The sequence below is a fragment of the Penicillium canariense genome (genome assembly GCF_028826845.1).
Source record: "Penicillium canariense strain IBT 26290 chromosome Unknown utg000001l_segment0_segment0, whole genome shotgun sequence".
NCBI lineage: Eukaryota > Fungi > Ascomycota > Eurotiomycetes > Eurotiales > Aspergillaceae > Penicillium > Penicillium canariense.
This window is the reverse complement of record NW_026622728.1, coordinates 1,409,944-1,430,868: the sequence shown is the minus strand read 5'-3', so window position 1 is coordinate 1,430,868 and position 20,925 is coordinate 1,409,944. Positions and strand designations below refer to the sequence as shown.

General features: G+C 53.5%; 5 protein-coding genes across 5 annotated transcripts; 2 read left to right on the top strand and 3 right to left on the bottom strand.

The window, feature by feature from the left end:
* Positions 1-553: 553 nt before the first annotated feature.
* N7482_000485 (ankyrin repeat domain-containing protein) lies at positions 554-2,452 on the bottom strand (the record flags this gene model as incomplete). Its single annotated transcript, XM_056682610.1, has 1 exon — positions 554-2,452. The coding sequence occupies one exon, from the start codon at positions 2,450-2,452 to the stop codon at positions 554-556; it is 1,899 nt and encodes a 632-aa protein (XP_056546216.1).
* Positions 2,453-6,954: 4,502 nt separating this feature from the next.
* N7482_000484 (extracellular serine-threonine rich protein) lies at positions 6,955-9,493 on the top strand (the record flags this gene model as incomplete). Its single annotated transcript, XM_056682609.1, has 4 exons — positions 6,955-7,017; positions 7,107-7,293; positions 7,352-7,367; positions 7,438-9,493. 4 exons carry the CDS (start codon positions 6,955-6,957, stop codon positions 9,491-9,493), a joined length of 2,322 nt encoding a protein of 773 aa, XP_056546215.1.
* A 4,028-nt stretch (positions 9,494-13,521) lies between these two features.
* On the top strand, positions 13,522-15,810 carry N7482_000483 (protein kinase domain-containing protein; the record flags this gene model as incomplete). Its single annotated transcript, XM_056682608.1, has 1 exon — positions 13,522-15,810. The coding sequence occupies one exon, from the start codon at positions 13,522-13,524 to the stop codon at positions 15,808-15,810; it is 2,289 nt and encodes a 762-aa protein (XP_056546214.1).
* Positions 15,811-16,281: 471 nt separating this feature from the next.
* gel6 (putative 1,3-beta-glucanosyltransferase) lies at positions 16,282-17,767 on the bottom strand (the record flags this gene model as incomplete). The annotated part of the gene is made up of 3 exons (XM_056682607.1): positions 16,282-17,274; positions 17,337-17,548; positions 17,629-17,767. The coding sequence occupies 3 exons, from the start codon at positions 17,765-17,767 to the stop codon at positions 16,282-16,284; spliced, it is 1,344 nt and encodes a 447-aa protein (XP_056546213.1).
* Positions 17,768-19,201: 1,434 nt separating this feature from the next.
* On the bottom strand, positions 19,202-19,778 carry N7482_000481 (TMEM14 family protein; the record flags this gene model as incomplete). Its single annotated transcript, XM_056682606.1, has 2 exons — positions 19,202-19,720; positions 19,776-19,778. 2 exons carry the CDS (start codon positions 19,776-19,778, stop codon positions 19,202-19,204), a joined length of 522 nt encoding a protein of 173 aa, XP_056546212.1.
* Between the last annotated feature and the right edge of the window lie 1,147 nt (positions 19,779-20,925).

The following is a 20,925-nucleotide window of genomic DNA, read 5'->3' as shown; positions in this document are numbered from 1 at the left end:
AGGCAGGCAGATTCATTGTATGTCCCCGCCTTCCATGTTCACATAAAGGCAGGTCAATGGATGGCCTCTCTGATGGCCAACAAGTTGATCAGTTCTTGTGATTCGCATTGGATGGAATATGTTGCCAATATTCTTTCTTTCCCTCTTTTTCCTTTCCTATTTGTTTTTTTTTCCCGTGCCATGTTCTTCCTCGCAGTCTGCGGGGTCTGGTGATACCTCAGGATATTATGGAGTTTGATTTGAAATCCATATTGCTTCTAATTTTTTTTCAACTCGTACAAACGCACGAGGATTAGAACCTCGAGACGTGAATCATTCAGGCTGGAGTTAAATCGAGACCTGCAGTAACATTCGCTTTGTATAACTACATTAAAATACCCAATGTGGAATTCAATGGAAGCTGACCATAGGTCTGTGAAACATGCAGAGATGACCAACTGAACCGAGCCCGAATGGTCTCCGAGAGTCCGTAATTCGAGGTATCAATTCATTCAAGTGAGAATGGTTATCACGTACGCGTCTGTAGGGCATAAATGACAAGCCATCATTTCTCCTAGTCAGCCGCTTCCTCAAGAACCGCAGCTACCTCTGCATAATCGTAATCCATCGCCAGGTCCCGAGGAGATCGCCTATTCCGATTCCGTGCTAATGGATCTGCCCCAGCATGAAGCAGTATCTGAACTGCTTGCAGGCGACCATATTGCGCTGCGTAATGAAGAGGAGTCCCACCACAGGATGCTTCGATGGATACATCAGCACCGGCCTCAAGTAACAGGCTAACAGTCAAGGAGCATCGGCTTCGTGCTGCAGCGTGCAGTACCGTGTGGCCCTCTGCCCCTTGAAAGAAAACTGATGCTCCGGAGTGTATTAGATACTTCATCACCGCCAGATGTCGATATGTCGTAGCAGTGTATAGCGCGGTATATCCGTGTGCACCTTGAAGAAACCGGGAATAAAGCACGTGGTTTTCACGGCAGACATCTGCTCCAGCCTGCACAAGCAACTTGACAATTTCAAGATGGCCCCTTTGTGCTGCTCTGTAGAGGGCAGAGGGTTTGTCCAGCCAAAAGCCCTGTGTTTCGGGCGAGACACCTGCGTTTAGCAAGAGCCGCACAATCCCAGTATCTCCATTCTGAACAGCGTGCCATAGACAGGTTCGCAGTTTCATTTGAAGGTTCCGGTCGGGCGAAGAGGTATCAATTCCCGAGTTCATAATCTCCTCGACAAGACTGACCTGACGTTGGCAAATAGCAGGATAAAGGGACAATATTGAAGCCCCGGAGCCTGGAAACAATTTCAAAATTTCGAGGTGACCGGCATCCGACGCCTCGGAGATAGCGTTTTCTTCATCCTTTGTATCCAACTTGAACCCGTGGTCGAGGAAGATCTTTGCCACGGCAGATTGCCCGCGACGGGTAGCGGCAGATAGTGCCTGTATGCCGATATCAGGCGTCAACCATCCTAGATGGGCAAGGTATTTAACCATTCCGGTGTTGCCCCGACTAGCAGCAAAACTAAGCAGCACCGGCTTGCTATTGTTAGACTTTGAGAAGTCAACACCCACCAGAGAAAGGGCCCGCAAAATTTTGACACTCCCAGATTGACCGAGTGATGCGGCTAGAAGGCCATCATCATTGGAAATGTTCATCCCTAGGCTGATCAATGCTTTTGCTGTGGAATGATATCCCCGCATCGCTGCTTGGGGTAGTGCGACATCTTTGACCCTCTCGCAGAAATCTTTATGGGAGAGCAGAAGCTTCACCGTTCTGGCGTTCCCAGACCCCACAGCTAGGTGCAGAGCCCTATCGGATATTTCAAACTTAGAGTCAATCAGGAACTGGACAACGGCCGTGCGGCCGTTTTTAGCTGCGATCTCCAAGGCGGATCCCCAAACTGGTGGTATCTCTTCATGTTTCTCAAGGCAGTTAAAAAGCAATGCCACAGTCGAGAGATGCCCGTTCTTACACGCCCAGTCCAGTGCAGTTGTGCCACGGTGGTTCGCTTCCAAGAAAGGATCAGCGCCGGCATCAAGGAGGATCTGTACGACGCGATCTGCTCCCTTGTACGCAGCATTGTGCAAGGCAGTCAATCCCCGCTTATCCTGTGCGTTGACCGTTGCTCCGGTAGAGATAAGAAACTCTACGAGCGACCGGTTTCCGCGACGAGAAGCTGCAGCTAACGGAGTGATCCCACGACGATTCTTGAGGTGGATATCAACACCCCTGGAATAGAGGCTTTTGGTCAATCGGAGGTCACCTCGTTGTGCAGCTAAATGAATGATCGTGTTCCCGCTCCATGTTCCTTGTCTCCGGAATTCTTTCTTCGGGAGAATTCCCTCCAGGCCATGGACCCCTTGAAGAAGTGCATAACATGCTTCCGGCTCAAGATGTCCTGCTATTGTAATAAGTATTTCGTTCGGAAGGAGTGCTCTCATCGCGTTGTGCTGAACCATTGTGAGTCATCTTCGTGAAGCAAAGATCTGCTCCCCGCCTAATTCGAAAAGTTAGTCATAATAGTAACTAACTAAGTTAGTTAACTTAAGTTAGTTACTTATTATAATTTACTTAGTAATCAAAATTATAATTATCACTTATTCTTCTATCTCGAAATTTACCTTCATTTTCACCTTAATATTAACTTGAGATAGGGGGTCTACTATATTACCTTGCTATAGAATACCTGTCCAACTCTCACTACAACCTTATATTACTCTCACTACAACCTTTCATTTATGTTACTCTCACTATAACTTTATTTCCTTTATCTTATAACTAGAAAATTGGCACTTCTTATTTCTTAAACTCTCACTTTATCCTTCCGATCATCTTCCGAACTCTTATATTACCTTTCCAGAGCTCCTATCTCGCCATTATGGCACTAGCTCGCGCTCGTCGTGTGCTCGCTCAATTAGTCTTATTCTAGATATGTCTATGGATGACCACCAAATTATGTAGATGTTACGCGCTCTTGAACTAAGGCCTTAGCGGTAGGGCCAGGGAAGAGTAATCAAGTGTGTATTAGTCAAGCTGATTTCGAGAATGACTGGAAGGTTACTCCTTGTTGATGTTGTTCCTTGTTCTTTTATGTTTACTGTTTTTTTCCTTAACACTCCATTGACTCTATAAAGTGCAACTAATATTCCTGCGCAATCAGCAGGATAATAACTTTCGCCTCATATTTGCCGATGCACATTTTATCTCTAGACCTCGATATTGAGTTTGTTTACGAGGAACAAGTTATCTGGAGTTTATGAGTTTATCATAACACAACAACAATCAATGATCATGAGTCTCAACAGCGTGGAAAATTGCTATAATAGACCCACCTATCTCCTAAACTATAAATCTGCGGGTTGTCTCTAGCACAGATGTGATCAGACACGTCCCTGGGAGCCGCTGAAGGCTTGTACCTGTATGACAAACTCCTCGTGTTCGGTTCTTGGGATCTGAGTCCACGAGCCAGTTGGAAATGGTGACAGTTCATCTCCGGTCAGCACAGCTTGCTGCATCGATTTTGGTGTAAATCATTGTCAGGTGAGATTCCATTGTACGGACTTAACCCCCCATCCCCATCAATTGACTTATCTTTTACCTGGAAACGGCAACCCGGTTCATCAGCCCATTATTCCCTTGGCAATTGAGCAGTGAGGTTCCTCCCTCCAGACCAAGAATTCACGTCTTCGGTCCCCAAAAATAGTGCCTCGGGCATGCTTTCCCTAATAACAATCTCCAACCCTCATAGTGAGAAAATAGGCCGGCCGTGAACGAACTATTGAATCCGAGTTCGGATGAAAGACTGAATCGGGACGAACGACGGTCCTACCTTGCGCCTCCTTTTTTTCGGACTGTTTCGCTGTTCCGACCAGATGCTTGAGCTTAGGGTACTAAGACACTGCTTCGTTGCAAACTTGCATGAGGTCTTCCATTGCTGTCTCACATGCGATCTATCTCACGCTCTCCTGTTGTATGGCTTATAGCACGGTTTTCATGGATGTCGGACAAGATAGACCTACGACAGGTCCCAAAACTCAGGTGCCTTGTGTTGACCCGTGAGCAAACCAACCAGGCCGATGCAGGAGATGTCGAAACAACCCAGGGGCTCTATCGGTCGAGTATTTCCCGCATGGGACATATCCACTCTGGAACTTCCCACGCGAGCTGGAGCGGAATCGCCCGTTAGTGTATGGGGTAAAGCATACTCCGTATTGTAGCACCATTGGTCTCAGAATCCGACCTAGGGTCTAGCAAGCTCTAGCAGAGGTTATTAGCTTTAGCGACAAGCCTCACTTGGCACTTTAAACCCAGAAAGGCACGCCCTGGGAGAAGGGTGGGGGGCGCCGCTGGATTGGGTTAGTCGTGGGTGAGCGACTGGCTTCCTTAGCAACTGCTGAAACGGCGCGACAGGTAAGAAAGACGGGGCAAGAAAGCAAGGAACAAGCCACACCGCTAGACGGTGGCACAATGCAACGTTGTACAAACCCAAATGGCTATTGCACGCCAGCGCACCCCGCAAGTATCATGCTACCCTGAGAACAAAAAAAGGGAACTACGAGAACGAACCACCGCCAGACGTGAAGACTTCCGGCTGGGGTCTTTGGAAATCATTGGGTGTTCTTCGGATGCCAAGTCATGCTTATGGCGGAGCCTATTCGCCGGTATTTTTAGAGGGCGCCTTAGCCTGCAAACAAACCCATCGTGCGACACCAGTGGGCGAGGTTTTCGCCCACTGGTTTCCACGAACGTTGACATCTACCTCATGAAACAGGGTGTGAGTAATTCACGCGAAACACATCACATCCCCTGGGGCCCCAGCTAGTTCGGTCTCTCTGGACGGTGGAAAAATCAAATAGAGCGAGTGGTAGGGTGGGAGGTAGCCAATACCCCATCTGGTCCTCCCCTAGCCTCCTCCCATGCAGCAGTTTGCTGGTTCTTGGAGGTGGATGCAAGCCTTGCCCGTCTTTCGCATCGGCTACACAGGCACGAGAACTGGCGCGATGCAGGAACAAAATCTGCCCCATCGCCAGCGCCGGGGCCAGGACGGTCTTCACTAGTCAGGAAGGCCTAGGCGACCCCACTCCGAGGCATTTTAAGTGTGAAGGGTTCGTCCGTCTGGACCGGTGGGGCTAAGAGGATTGCCCGGGGTCGTGAAGTGCTTTCAATTGAGTAGTTCCAATGCAGCTGATACAGCATGTACACAAGTCCACACAAACCAAGGCCAGCTCCAGCCGGGCTCCGCATCTGCAGGGTGGGAAAGCCTGTTTGCCGCCAGCGTCTCGCCCTGAGACTGCGCGTTAGAGACTGGCCAGGGCCAGTCTTCAGGTTCCCCACGGCCGTCTGACGGCAACAGAACCATGTTTTGTCATTACTGCGACTGCCGCCCTGTGCTTTTTATGTTGATTAATGTTTAAATCATTGATCATCGTGGTGAAGGCCGTCAGTGGAGCACGCGTAACGCCGGGCAGCTTTGCAATGACCCAATCAGCACGCTTCGCGCCCGTCCATTGACCTACCGAGCCGCCCAAAGTAATGAAGAAGGCGGCAGGATTAAGTCCCTGACCTAATCCCGAGTCCTAGCAATGCCCTTTTCTTTTTCCCGACCTTTCCCTTTGGACCAGGGGTAAACAAACACAGACCGGAGAAAGACCGCAACTAGGGGTCGTGTGGCGGCGACTATGAGTCCAGATTTTGGGTAGCGTCGGAGGGAACGGAGCCATGAAGTCGTTGAACGCACTTGGCTGGTCTTGATTCGCGCCAAGCTGGAGCCAACAGGCCGAGGATTTCACCAGCATTGATGTGGGCTCGACCCTGGCCTTGTCGGTCGAGCCGGCATCTGGAGAATAAGCCCCGCAAGTGGGGCCCGCGAAAAGACCATGTCCCTCGGAAAAGAGGGCGCCGATCGTGGCCAGAATCTGTATTGATGAAGTCAAGCATCGGCATTGAGATGTCCTGGAGGGTGGGATGAATGCCGTATAGAAGCATCAGCATCCGGGCTTCAGTATCCACTATGCGCCTTGGTCCTGCAGCGCATGTTGCTCTGGCGCCAGTCTTTCGGTTGTCGACCTTCTCTCAGGGACGAAAGAAAAAGCATGGGATAGCCTCCATTCAGGGTTCCCAGGGACAAAGGGTCTGGATGTATGGGCTATTTTTACCATCCCCAGATCCTGCCCATTGGTCCGCGGACGAGCAAGTTAGCCATTCAGCAAGGAGAACAGAGCCCGTCGCTAGACGGATCCCACCAGCTCCGGGCTTCACTGGGTCGATTTGTTTGAGGTCGGCGCTAGACCCTGCAACTCTGCTGCAGTGGTTGCAGTTCCTGCACCAGAGCCCCGCCCCATTCATGCTGAAGCCCAACCTTGCCTGCTTTCGGGATGGCCCCCGTTTCATGGGGCCCTCAAGCGCCGTGCCGATTGGAGGGCTGGAGCGCCCTCTGTGACGGGATGTCTTACCATTTGTCCGTACTATCCATTCCATGCTATGATGGGCCCAGGAGAAGTATCCAGCAGGTGTTGCCGGAGCTGCAAGCCATCCGCGAACAGGGGACCAGGGACTGGTTTGTGGAAGGAGCAGAGATGGTGGTATCGTTCGTCGCGTGGTGGGGAGTGTCGTCTTAAAAGGAAGCCTCCCCCAGGCAAACAAGCAAGTAGAAAGTAGGCTTCTCCATTGTTCTTTGTTCTTGTTTTCTTGTTGGCCCTCTTCTGTCCTTCTTTCTCCAGCTCCGCTTCGGACTTAGTACTAAACACGCTCGTTCAAGGATTCCATTCCTTGTCGCACTCGCTTTACCCAGGATCGACTTGATCTGGGATATTGGACCCCCATTCACTCGCTCCTTCGGATTGTTGCTGGTCTGCAATCTCCAATAGAAATAGACCCTCGTCTTGCTCTTGGTCCTATTTCCCCCTCCGTCTATTCTTCCTCTACATCCAACTTGATCGCTCGTTGACAGAACCCTTCCACCATGAGGGCTGTTACTTCGTTCGCCTTCCTTTCGCTCCTGGCTTCGGCTCAGGCTACTACTGGGGTATGTTTACGGGTCTTTGATGCCTCTAGCAACGCCATATCAGGGTGGTGTTGTGTTGTTGGTTTGATTCTAATGGCCATGCAATCTAGTACTGGGGCTCGGAGAAGTGCTACTCCAGCCCAGGGCGCTCCTCCAACAAGTGTAACGACAACCAACAGAAGGGCTTCGACTGGTCGGACCTTTCCACTGGCTCGTTCTCATCCTACGGTGGCTTCGACTTCTCTGGCTTCACCTGCAGCAACAGCTTCGGTGGTGCCAGCCACTCCAAGCGTGGGGGTACGTTTTTCTTACCTCCCCAACATCAGAGGTGATATGCTAACTTCGCATCCTGCAGGAGAAATGCATCACTGGTACGGCTGCAAAGAGTGGAAGCTCTTCCTCTTCTTCCTCGAGCTCGCATAGTGGCTCTAGTTCTTCCAGCAGTGGCTCCTCCAGCTCGGGCTCGTCATCTCCTTCGTTCTCGTGCGGCTCAGAGGAGAGCGGCTTCTCGGTCACTCATTTCCACATCTCGACCGACAAGGATACCGATATGAACATTATCTACAGTATGCCGGACGGCTCTTCCTGCCGCAACACTGCCTCTTGCTCCTCCGCTGGAACCACCGTTACTAACGACCAGTGCGGTGGTGCTACTTCGGTCTCTTTCGAGCTGCCTGACAACAGCGACCACGACAGCTGCGAATTCGGTATCTACAGCGTTGGCTTCGACTGCACTCCTGGAACTACGTCGGCCCTGCCTTCGGTCCCGGCCTCCACCGGCAGTGTTTCCACTGCTCCTTCGGTGCCTTCTGCCTCCAGCCCTGTGGGCTCTACCTTGCCTGGTGTGCCTTCTCCCTCGGTGCCTTCCGGGACAACGCCCACTGCTGGCATTACTCCTGGTGCGAGCACCCCGCCCAAGTGGACTACCTCCACTGTGTACATCACCAGCGAGATCACGGTCACCAGCTGTGCGCCTACGATCACCAACTGCCCTGCTGATTCTACCACCGTGATCACCTCAACCATTGCCGTCTCGACCACTGTGTGCCCTGTGACCGAGACGACTCCCGCTGCTGGCGGTTCCACCCCGGCTGCGTCCATTCCTGCTGGATCTACTCCTACCGTGACTGGCCCGAGCGGATCTACTCCTACTGACTCTACTCCTGCTGGCCCTAGTGGCAGCTCGCCCGTTACCGCTCCTGCTCCTAGTGGCAGCTCCCCTCCCAGCTCGCCCTCTGGATCGGTTCCTGGGGACTCCACTGTTACTGTCGTGACCTACACTACCACCACCGAGTGCCCTGTTACCAGCACTATCAGCTCTGGCTCGTCCTCGACCGTCATCACCACCAACACTATCTCCACCGTTACTTTGACCTCGACCTCGACCGTCTGCACCAAATGCACGGCTGGCGCGACTACAGTCCCCAGCGCCGGTGAGACTACTCCCACTCTCCCTGGTGCCACCACCAGTCCGTCTGGGTCTGTCCCTGGCGCTGGCGAGTCGAGCCCGGCCCCCTCTGGCACGGTTCCTACCAGCTCTGTCCCCACAGGTGTTAGCGCTGGCTCGACCTCGGTGCCTCCTGAGGATTCCACCACTGTGGTCACCACTTACGAGACTGTTACCACCTGCCCCGTGACCCACACCGTGACCACCGGTGGTTCCACCATTGTCGCTACCACCAGCACCGAGTCCACCATCACCGTCACCTCAACTGCCACCATCTGCACCAAGTGCACTGCTGGTGCCACCGGCACTGCCCCTGTTGGTTCTGGCGTGACTGGAACCTCGCCTGCCTCCAGCCCTGTCCCGACCTCCTCTTGCCCCAACGTGGTGCCCCAGTGCATCAACACCTGGCTCAGCCTGGTTCCCAAGTGTACCTCCAACAGCGATGCCGCGTGCTTCTGCCCCAACAAGGACTTCACTGACAAGGTCATCTCTTGTGTCCAGGCCTGGGGTGCCTCCACGGAGGAGATCCAGAATGCTCTGTCCTACTTCACTGGTATTTGCGCTTCCTGGGTTGACACCAACCCTGGCATCGTGACTGCCATCCCCTCCACCATCACCCTGGTGCCCACCATTGTCCCTACCGTGCCCAGCGGTGCCAGCGGTGCCACTGCCAGTGCTGGCATGTCCTCCCCGGCTGTCACCTCCGCCCCCGCGGCCCCCTGCACGACCATCACCTACTCGACCTACACCGTCACCGTGCCCCAGGTCAGCTTCGTCACCACGACTGCTCAGGGCTCGACTCCGACTGTTGGCCTGGTGCCCGCCGGTCCCAGCGGTGCTTCTCCTGCCAACACTGGCAAGATCCCCTCCCCGGCCGCTGCCTTGTCGTCCTGGTCGTCCTGGGTCACCGCTGCCGTGAGCTCTACTCCCTATGTCAGTGCCAGTCCCACTGCCAGCACCACACCTGTCTTCAACTCGGCCTCGACCGTGTCGATCACCTCCAGCCTCCTTCTGGGCTCCGTGGCTGCCTTCCTTGGCTTGATGCTGTAAAAGTGCCATGCCACACCATCTCATTCATTCTCAGTCTGATCTCTTTGCCGGGCAATGTACGCCGAAATCTGATATTCGGTTCTATGGCTATTTTTTTTTTTATCAATGTGCAAACAAGCGCGCTATTTTCCTTTCTGACTTGTTCACGTGCCTTCACGACTTCAATGTTTTGTTGACGCTCGCACCGTTGTGCTTCAGCCGAGTGCACGACGTGGGCCGTGAATGGATTTGAATGCCCACCACGAGGGAATTTGATTCTGTATTTTAATATTCACTCCCTAATGGATGCGATAGACCTCGTGGATTTCTGATTGATTGGGCTGCATGTAAATCTAAAACCACCTAGAATCGCTTGGTAGATCTAGCCATCTGACCAGCTCGCCCGCTAGCTTTCCTCTTTCCCATCAGCTCCGTTTTCCCTTCCCCCCCTCAATCTTGATATATGCAGCGTAGCAGCATTTGTGTACGCCCGCCAGCCGTAGTACACAAGGCTGTACTTTTGCAACAGCGAGCTGAACCTGGGAGGGAAGACGTTTTGGTGTTTTCATGGATTTTGCTATCGTGCGTCTCATCCGTTGCCAGCCTCAACTCCGTTCCTGGCATTCCGAGGAAGCTGACACGGGGATATGCCAATATTACGTCCATGGCGTGTCTCGGCTTCTGGAGCGTAGACCTTCTGACCACAACCCGGATTCTCAAGGCCCAGTGAACTACATCTCTTGTGGCTCTCGGTGGCCCAACTGTAAGCGACGTCCCTGGCAAAGTTGGCGACTGCAGAGGAATCCCGACACCTTGCTGGATGCCACTCTGGATAGAGTTTAACCCCACCAATCCCGTACATTAATATTGCTATTGTGATCGATAGCTATTTCTGCATTATTGGCTTCGAGCTGCACTTACAAAGCCGTGTCGCATTTATCTGATCTATCCGGCCGTTCAATCGATGGCGTTGCGGGTTAGCTGCATCCACGCCAAGACTGTATCTCTCCAGCGGGGTCACAGACCAACTTCAATTTATGCGGGGAGCGCTAGCATTGGCGCCGACATGTCCTTTTCAGACCCTCTTATGTCTATGATCTATCGCTCCTTGCCATGTCACAATCCGTGCATAGTCTTGCGTCTCTGGGTTTACAACTATTTGACGATTGCTGCAGGAATACTCCCCGAACGAGAGTCAAAGCGAGATTGTTCTCTGCTCATTGATTGGCTCTTTCCGAGTCGATCGTGCTGCTGCATCACTACTCTAGTTATTTTGGTGGACTATGGGGTGAGCTCACGCCGATTGAAATGGCATTAGATTACCTTGCCGGCGCTATTCTATCATGGCAGGTCGTATCGATGGGTCGGTCCTCTTACCCCATACGAAGTCAGCCATCACCTTGGATGTATGAATAGGATGAGGACAGACGCATGGGCTCACAGAGAACCCAACATTATGCAAAGACCGTTCTAGCTAGCTGCAACCTGTACGGTTCTGCGGGCTAATGGTCATCCAGAGTAATAAAAAAAGAAGAAAAGTGAAAAATCTTGATTCGCACTTGAAAGGCCAACTCGGACACTGAACAATGCCTCTTACCGGCTATCAAACACCGCTAAGGTCATGACTGCTAGAATTAAGCACCCTTACTATGGCATACAAGATCGCCTACGCCTATAGCTTGAAGTCAAGGCTATGTCTAGTGAGTGGATTGGGGGTTCGATCAACGGGTATCTATCTTATCTGGGCTCTTTTCTATAGCGCAAGTAGAACAGCTCCATTGGACCCTGAATGCACTATCGGGAAATAGTCTCTCTTAGCGGTCTTTTTCTGCTCCGAGCTTGCACTGTTCAGGTCCTCACCATAAAGCGCCAGCAAATCTTATCCCCCGAACGAGTGACTCGCTAAGTGGCGCAGTCTGTACAGGTTTGCTTGTCAGGGGAGCAACCTATTATTTAGGCAATTAATCGGTGGAGATTTGATATAGATTGAGAATAAGATACAATGGAACCCTCAGATAAACAGATGGATCCGCCGTGGGCGCAGTCGGCTCCCTAGTTTAACCGCAAATCTACTCCGTACTCCGGAGTCGACACCTCGTTTTGGCGGCAATTGAGCACTATTCGTTTCATGACACAGTTCACTCAGCACTACTATTACTGTACTACTTGCTCTTACCGCCCTCTAGTGCGGAAGGCCCTAAATCGGGAGATGAAACGTCCAGGCGCCTCATCAAATGCCGTCTTTGAACATTCTCGCCCACTGAGCGGTTTATATATTTCTAGGTAGCAGTAACTGAAGCACAAGGCAGAATCACATGATACCAAGGTCACCTGAGACTTCTCTATGCAAAACGGCCTCCGACCGAGGCAGAAAGGAGGGTGATGGGACACATGTAGTTTCTCGCATATCACAGTGCCATAGGTCACATTGTCGTCATGCCGACCATCTCTCTATTGAAAAACCAAGAGAGATCGACCGCTAAACTCGAATTTGTCAGGATAGGGATTTGGGACAGCGTGAGTGTATGTGGAAGGGTTCTGTTTTCCATTTTGACCGTTTGCTCGGTGCGCACCGATCCCAAAGCTTCGAAATCGCTAGCGCCATCCTGGAGGGCTAGCCCGGCTCGTGGATAAGAATGTGCTCCGTATGGTCAAGGATATTCATACCCAGGGGGGCAACTACTGACGGTAGACGGTAAGCATTAGTAGCGTGCTGCAGAAGAACGCCGCTAGAGGGCCAAGCCCCTTGTTTGCAGACATGTAGAAACGAGTGGGATTGGACCATGAATATCGCTTTCAATACTCCATACAGGAAGCTTTTTATTTCCCTCGTCTATCGCGGCAGCATGGGTTTTATTTGGCATTCATATCCCTCGGTCCAAGCTATCGCCTTCGGCCCCCGAAAAAAGCAATATACCACTGGATCCGGTGACTTTACCCCGACGGGGCCGCTTTTCTTTTGCGTGTATCGCACTGACAACTCCGGGCGGGCCAGCTCAGACCTAGCGGGAAATCTCCGGATCATATAGATGGGCGTGAAGCCATCAAAGCCTCAAGACCCAAAGCGGGGGGTCCAGCCGACCGAGCGGATTACCCCGGGGCGAGATTCGACCCGGTCGGGTGGATCCGTAGACAAGGGGGGGCATCGTAAAGGATGAACAGCGTTGTATCTACTTCCTTGAAGTAGCTTAGTCTTGTGGCGCCGCACCCCATTTCGGCTGGCTGGGGCATCGGGCCACTTCTTCCGGACCCGCGAACAGCATCCACAGCGATCATGATCATCGGTAGCGTGCATGAACCGGTCAACATGGGACAGGTTGACAGGTTGACAGATTGACAGATTGACAGAGATTTCTCCTGGGCACTCAATTATCGAAGCCTCCTTGCAAGCAGTGACTAGTTCCGAGGTTTGCGGTCAGTCGGAGATCGGCCCGCTTATCTCGGCTGTATTCTGTGAGCCGATTCTTCTCCGCAACCATGCAGCATTGATAAGCTCGAGGCCCGCGATAGGCTGGCGGCACTCGAGCTGCAGGCGATGAGGGAGTGGCTGTCAGCCTTCCACGCGATTCATCACGTCTGGCCTCTCGTCGCCATCTGATTTCCCCAGGGGGAAAGCCCGCGCGGGCTGATGCCGGACGATTTGGACGCCAACAAGTACGGACCCGCTCCCTTCTTCTCGAAACCTGCCCGAAGTCAATGCGCTATCCACACTATCGACTGGCGTCGGAGCTCCCCTTGCGGGGGTTCGAGATAAGCATCGCACTCGGCCAGTAGGCGTCCAGTGCGCCTCAAGACCACAGTGCTGAACAATGTAGACCGTTGGATCAGGGGGGTCCAACCAATCAACTTGATCATGGACAATTCACGCCACCCTTTGTGAAGTGCCATTTCATTAAACTGGCCGGTTTATAGTACCGTGGTCCTCCGTCATCACCCTCTGCAAGACCTCTATACTCCCTCTCCATTCCTCCATCTCATTCCCCGTCCTTTCTACCTCCTCTTCTCCTCTTCTCCTCTTCTCCTTCTCCATGAGCCATGCTCCGATCATCATGGCCCACCCCCACGACTACGCCTCCGTCTGGTGGCCCGAGGACAGAATCAAGGCCGCCCTCGACACCAAGTACATCGTCAGCCGCCTGCGACCTGAACATGTCCCTCAGTTGTTCGACCTCCCCCGCTGGGGTGAGGGCCTAACCAGCGAGACGTACATGGAATGGATTCTCCTCAAAGCGGGCCGCCTCTTCTTGATTCTCGATGCCATTGGCATCCCGGACCGCATTTTTGCGCTCGTGGATGAGTCGTGTGATGATGACGATCTGCCGATCGCCGAGCAGAACGTGGACCGGCTGTGTCTCTCGCCGCATGGAAATGATCTCGCGCTCGATACCAAATTCTTCCACACGCAATGGCGGTACCTGGTTCGTGGGATTGGCGAAGGTGAACATATCACGTATACGCAAAATGAGGGTGTGCCGGTAGAAGTCCTCCGCACCACGACCAGCAGCGGCGTCCAGGGTCGGGATGATACCGCCGATAAAGTCGTTCTCGCTGGCGCAGTATGTCGCGTCTTCCTGCGCACCCAGATCCAAGTCGGCGGCGCCCCGCATTTCTTTTCCCAGGATGAAGTGCTCGAGGAAATCCGAGCGCTGCGCAAGATGGCCCATCAGCATGTCATCTCAATCTATGCCTCCTACTTCGTCGACGACACGGTCTGCGCTCTCTTCACCGGCGCCGAGACCGACCGCACGCTGCACAGCTTCCTGACCGACGAGCCACCGACCTTCAAACGCCAGCCCAAAGAATTCCGCCGCCAGACCTTGATCACTTGGCCGCACTGCCTCGCCTCGGCTCTCACGTGGATGCATGCCCACGGCCACCCCCATGCCGCGATCCGGCCCTCCAATATCCTCGTCGACCCCAATTTCCACATCTACCTGGGTCAATTCCAAGCCCTGGACTCGCTCCTGGCACCACCACGCGTCAACGACCTCGAGGCATATCAGTACTCCGCACCCGAGCGCTGGGTCCGCACCGCAGCGCCCACCATCCAGCCCGTCGCCCCCAGTAAAATGCTGCTCCCCTCCGGCGGCCGCACAGGACGGCGCAAGAAGCCGTCCAGGCTAGCCCTAACCACCCTCGCCGAGAGCCCGCCACCATCACCCGACTTTCCACGCCCCGACTCCGCCGCCTCAAAGGGCACAATGATCCGCATCGGGCTCCCAGGCTCGCCCTCACGATTCTCATTCGCCTTCTCCTCCTCCTCTTCCTCCGCCGCATCCTCCTCCGCCGCATCTTCCTCTGGCTACGCCGAAAGAAACAGAGCCAGCACCTTGCGACATCACCGCAGCGCGATCTGGTCCCGGTCTAAAGCCCTACTCGCGACACCCTCAATAACATCCTCCAACTCGTCGTCCTCCTCCTCAGCCGCCTCCACCATCTCCCTCAACTCCTCAACCCCCACCCGCACAAGCGGCTTCAACCCCTCCCTCGCTCCCTCCCAATCCTCATCCCAATCCCAATCCTTCCACACCTGGCACTCCACCCAAACCAACCCCACAGCCTCAGACCTCTTCTCCCTCGCCGCCATCATCCTCGACATCTTCACGCACCTCTGCAAACGCTCCCTCTCCTCTTTCGCCTCGCACCGCTCCGCCCGCAACCGCTCCGCCGGCCGCGGCGGCGGCATGGCCGACGCCTCCTTCCACCTCTCCCGCAACGCGGTGCAGGTGCAGTCATGGATCGCCCTGTTAGAGGGCGATGCGCTTAAGCGCTGCCGCCGCGACCGCGGCAGCGACCGCGTGTTCCATGCCGTGCCGCGCATGTTGATGGTTCTGCGGGCGATGCTGGCCGCGGAGCCGGAGAAGAGGCCGCTGGCACGGCGGGTGACGAAGTGCTTTGCGTCGGCTATTCGGGAGATCCCTGTCAAGAGTGGAGAGGGGGTAACGCTGCATTGCTCGCCCGTTGAGAAGGAGGAGAGGAGGAGGCGGAAGGCGGAGGAGAGGAAGGCGGAGGCGACGAGGGTTGCAGAGCAACAACAGCAGCAGCAGCAGCAGGAGAGGGCCAAGGTGGATGCGAAGAAGGTCGAGGTCGAGGACCAGGACCAGGACCAGGACCCTGTTCTTGATTCCTCATCCGTGTCTGAATTTGACTTTGGGTTCTCGGATGCGGCGAGTGATAGCGAGACCAACGACGAACAGGATGACCAGGATGTGGATGATCGGGCCATCCTGGAGGAGGAGGTGCCGATCCACGTGGACCGGGTGTCGCCGCAGCTATCGCTGCCGGATCTCGATGTGCATATTGGCGGGATAGAAGGCTTGACCTTCCGGGAAAACTGATGGGGTTTTTGGGGAGGGTGGGGGGTTGCTTTTGCGCTTTCGGATTGTAATTGATAGAGCGAGCCCCTCTCGTCAGGGGGGTGGATTGGCGCATTGTGCTTGTATGTATACCTTGGAACGGTTTGCACGGATGAACGACTGGACGAGATATTTCATCCCAGAGGAGGACTGTCTTCAACAATAAGTTTTGTTTGTGTATATGCTGAATCGTGGGGACTCGAAGCCTTGGCACACGGGGAAAGCAGTTAATCAAATACGGGAAGAATGGGATGCGGGGGGAGGGGGGGGGTGCCTTCGAACTACCAGTTCAAACGTGATTATTCATATAATTTGAATTGCTCCAGATACTGGATGTATCATGTACCTCTAACAGAGCCTCCTGTCTATCCCCGTAGTTGCAAGAATGCATATTGATACAGTTTGCGGCACTCACTGCACCGGCATGCGTGACTCCGACCTCGTTCCCTCCATTCACAGCCAGAAGGCCAAGGCTCCCGCGCCCACGGAGAGCAGCATGGAAATCGTCAGCAGCTGCCCGGAGGCCGTGCTACCATGCATCATTACGGCGCCGGCGGCGTTCTTGGTGGAGGTAGAGCTGGCACTGGCACCAGAGGCAGTAGAGTCCGTGCCTGACGCCTTCGCACCAGTGGTCGAGGACCCCGTCGTGTAGGTCTGTCCCAGGGTTGGCAGAGGCGAGCTTGGGTCAACTGCCCAGCCGCCAGAGGTCGAGGCAGGGCACTCCGGGGCCACAATGCTGGCAGTCTCTTTCTTGTAGTTGGAAAGGGCAACTCCCGTCGGGTTCAGGGTAGCCCATTGGGACTTGAGGTTGTCAAAATCCGGTGACACCGGGGTCGGGGTACCCTTGCGAGTGTAGCCATCCACAACAATGGTGTTGGTGGCACCCGTCACCGAGGGACCATAGCTGATCAAGCCGTAGTCGTTGACTTCCTCAATCCACTCGTAGATGATGGCACCCGACCAAGTGCCGGACATTCTGGAGCCAAAGATAGAGGCCTGGTCGTCGAAGGTACGAGGAGCCGGGGTGTTGCAGCCGGTCTCGGAAAAGAAGATAGGAATGGGGTAGTCCGTCGCGTTCTTCTGCAGCATGTCGTAGCCCGAGACGTCATAGCTGGATTGGCCGCACCATTCATAGGCGTTCAGCGAGTAGAAGTCGAGGCGCTCCGACTCGTTCTTGGAGCACGCGAGATAGTTCTGAAGCATGGGGCGCAAGTCAGCGATGTCTGCAGCAGAATATCCGACGGGGATGGCACGGTAGCCCTTCTGGTCGCGGTACGCCTTGACGTCGCGGGCGGCGGCCAGAACGTAGGGAGCAGCGTGGGAGCCATTCGCAGTAGTCAGTACTTCGTTACCGACAAAGACACCGGCCGTATTGTCGAACTGCTGGAACTCATCGAAGACCTCCTTGAAGCGGTCGAGCTGGGTCTCGTTCCAGTGAGGGGATGTCTGTCATTGGCAGATTGTCAGCGCCGACGTATTCCCAGCGGTCGAATCAAAAATGCACGTACCTGTTCGATCTGGGTCGTGAAGGTGTCGAGATCGACGAAGAGATAGATGCCCGCGTCCGCAAAGGCCGACATGCAGCCCTTGTGGTCGCCTTGGGGATCGACGTGGTACACGCGGATGGCGTTGGCGCCCAACTCGGACATGCGCACGATATCCCGCTCGCACTGAGCGGTGTCGATTAGCGGATCGTCGGGAGTCAATTGATAGGCGACACCTACCAGCCCGGTTAGCGATCAGGGACTGTCCCGATAGTTCCGATTCAGCTGGGCAGTTCGATGTCTCCCGTAGACGTACCCTTGAGATAGTACTGGGTGCCATTCTCGTAAAAGAATTTGGATCCCACGGCCGAAATGGTTGGGATCGCGCCCACAGTCGCAGCCTGCAGGCCGGCCAGCAGCAGCGGGACCGCGGAGAGCGCGAGGGAAGACCGCATGGTCAATGATACACGATGATAAAGGGGGGTATCTCTGTAAGTCGTAACCGTCGTATAGAACTCCTGACTGTGAGAAAGAAAGGGAGAGAGAACTGCGCTGGACAATGAGAGGGACCGCGGGGCAGTCTCTGTCGATTTGGGGGGGGGAAGAACGACCGGGGTCAGCAACAAAAAGCTCGAAAGAAGTTGGCAGAGCCGAAGCCAATTCTTGGATATGAGACCTTGGCAACCGGTGTTCGCAGATTGCAGTGGCAGCGACTAGCGGACTAGCGCGATCATGGCCATTTTCCGGCCCCAGTCCACGACATGACAGGGGCCGCGCAGAAAGGGGTTGTGTTATCCGGGCGATACGTGGACAAGGAAATTAGCAATGGGAAAACCAGGCAATTGACTCGGTAAACCGGTCGATATAGCGGATAGAAAAGGGAAAAGATCAGCCATTGCATATGGAGCACGGATAGGGTGTACAAGAAGTCGAGTCGTGAGTATACGGCAGGTCACTTGAAACCGTTTTTAACGTTGGGCGGGAAGCCCCGACGGCCAATGCTTGTGTCTGGCTGCCGGTTGACCGCCTTTCTGTCTATCTCGATGATTGGCTTGGTTGGCCTCCATTGGAGTCCTCAGGCCTCACTCGTGCCTGGCACTCCGTTTGGTTCACTCGGCGAACCAGTCGAAACTGTCCCAGTGCAGCCCGTCCCTACCCCACCGCTGCTTTGCTGATGATCTGATTCCTTGATGGATCTTTGTTGAGGCATGGTTCAATACCTGTCGCTCACAATGCCTTAGCCCTAGTCTGAATCCACTTGGTGCCGATGGAGATGTCGAAGTCGCCCGCATGACATCGTGGTGCGGCCCAGTGGGGTTTGCAAATCTGTCTCATCATATGTCGTGCTGTCGTGATAGATAGACTACACCACAACGCTAAGTGACGGTAAAATTGGGCGCCAAAAACGGCTACTTCCATTTGACGCCATTTTAAGCGTCCTATTTAACAGTTTATAGTCATTGAAGCATCACGTGATTTGATTCGGCTCACTTAGACAGTGTGCTCGCGGCAGGTTGCACAACAGAGTGTGTCTGGTCGTGAATCTTAATCAATTACCAGGTGGGGAGAAAATTTCAGGTTGTTCAGAGCTAGCACGTATGTGTCAGATGAGAATATAAGCTTCATGCTTCCCCTGTATCACTAACGGATGCATTATCGAATTTGAGGATCAAGTCCACTTAGAAATCCAGTATTGAGAGCTACATTTGCGCCTCTCCCTCCATATCGTGATATACCTGATTTTCCCACAGAATTTCCTATCTTTCAGCAGCCAACCATCAACTGGAATCCCATAAATACCTATCTATGTCCAACACGTTTCGAAGCAGGGCAGTCGATTGCAAGTCTAGTCATATCCTATTGTCATGCTCACCACATTCAAGCGATCCTCACTCGGGCTCGTTAAGTGGCAGTCTCGTCTCCTTGAAAAAGCGAAGTGCATCATCGCCAACCGCCAACAGAGCGAAAGACAGCGATAGACCCAACCCTAGCCAGAAATGAATGGCATTCGCGAAAATGACAGTCCCGTACAAGCCCAGCAGACAAAATTCCCGAGGAAGTGGTCTCCCCACTACTTCGACAATACGTGGCAGGAAACCAATACCCATCACAATGGAGGCCAGCAAGGCGATCTCGTACCCATGCCACTGTCCCGCTTGCAGATGCACAAAGCTGAGAAGGTAGAGAGCACAGAAAGTGAGGCCGGCGGCAATAGAAGAGACCGAACCTGTGCGAGCAAAATTTACTACGCCGGCAATGAAGGCCAACATTGAGAGGGCTAAAGCCGTGTTTGTCGAGTAATTTGGACCGAAAGGTTTGGGGCGACCTGTACGCGCGTACTCGATGGCCGCTGTTACTGCGAAAATGGAACCCATCACGGCGTGTACTTGGATGGGATTTTCGTCGGACTGTGAGAAGGCTCGGCTTAGCTTGTTAACTAATCAAGTATTGAGAGTTACATACCATTGTTCTTGTTGTTTAGAGGTGATAAGGAAGCAAGGAATATGATCCATAGTACATCGCTGGGGCTTGAAAACGTGAGACGCTAAGGAAATAGACAGTCACGTTTATCTTCGGCAGTGGGCGCGGCCTAGGCTATTAGAGAGATTCGACAAGCAAATTGAATCAGCCCAGGCTTGAGAATCATGTCGCGTACATAATCACTGCTATCTGTTGTTCGTCTCATTTGTTGCCAGTCTCGAAAGTAATCGGGCACTTCCAACAAGCTAACATAGGCTTTCTAAGGATTATGATCACTTGCAGAAACGAGCTCGTATCACATATCATGATATAAAATATTATAATTTATTCGAGTATGTCATACTTTTACCCAGCTATCTTAGGTTAATGAAAAGAAGCGGAAATAGGCAGTCCCGTAGGTATTTGGGCGGGTTGGTACACAACTGCGTACACTAACCACTACACTACAGTACTTCGATAAATTCACATTCTTGCGATAATCTCAGTTTTCATCTCTCATCGAGTCGACTCTGCGATATCATTCCGCTGAATTGCCTCCGATCGCAGATGACTACTCTTACTCCGTTGGGGTCGATGTGTTACCCTTGTTCGCGGGCCAGTGAGCGACCATATTTACCGTCTCCTATACTACGGAGTGAATATTCTACAGTATTCCCAGGAATGAAGCAAGGAAATGAGATATTAAAGAGGTCGTAAGCGACGAGAATCGAGGCACGGAACTCGACTCGCAAGAAGATAAACGCCTCGTGCTGTGACAATGTGGCCGGCCAGGGTCGACGGGAGCTAGCGAGCCAACTTCCTTGATCACGCCTTCCCACTCACAACTGGCCAAAGCATCAAATTGGACCACGACGATCATCCAACCCGGAGTCTGCCGAGTTCCACTTTTGCTGATTTTTTCTTGGTCTCCCCAATCCGCTCTCTGTGCTGCTGCCGCTTTTTGCAGCAAATCTCCAAAAACCGCCCCGGCCATGATGAATCCCCTCCCCCCATCACGGATCAAAAAGGGGGGACCACATGGTCGTACCAAAGGGAAAAGACGCATCTCCTTCGGATCGTGGACGACGGTGGACCAAACATTCCCGTGGTGTGTTCCATACGTCCTTCTCGCCGGGGGCTGCCAGAGAGCGAC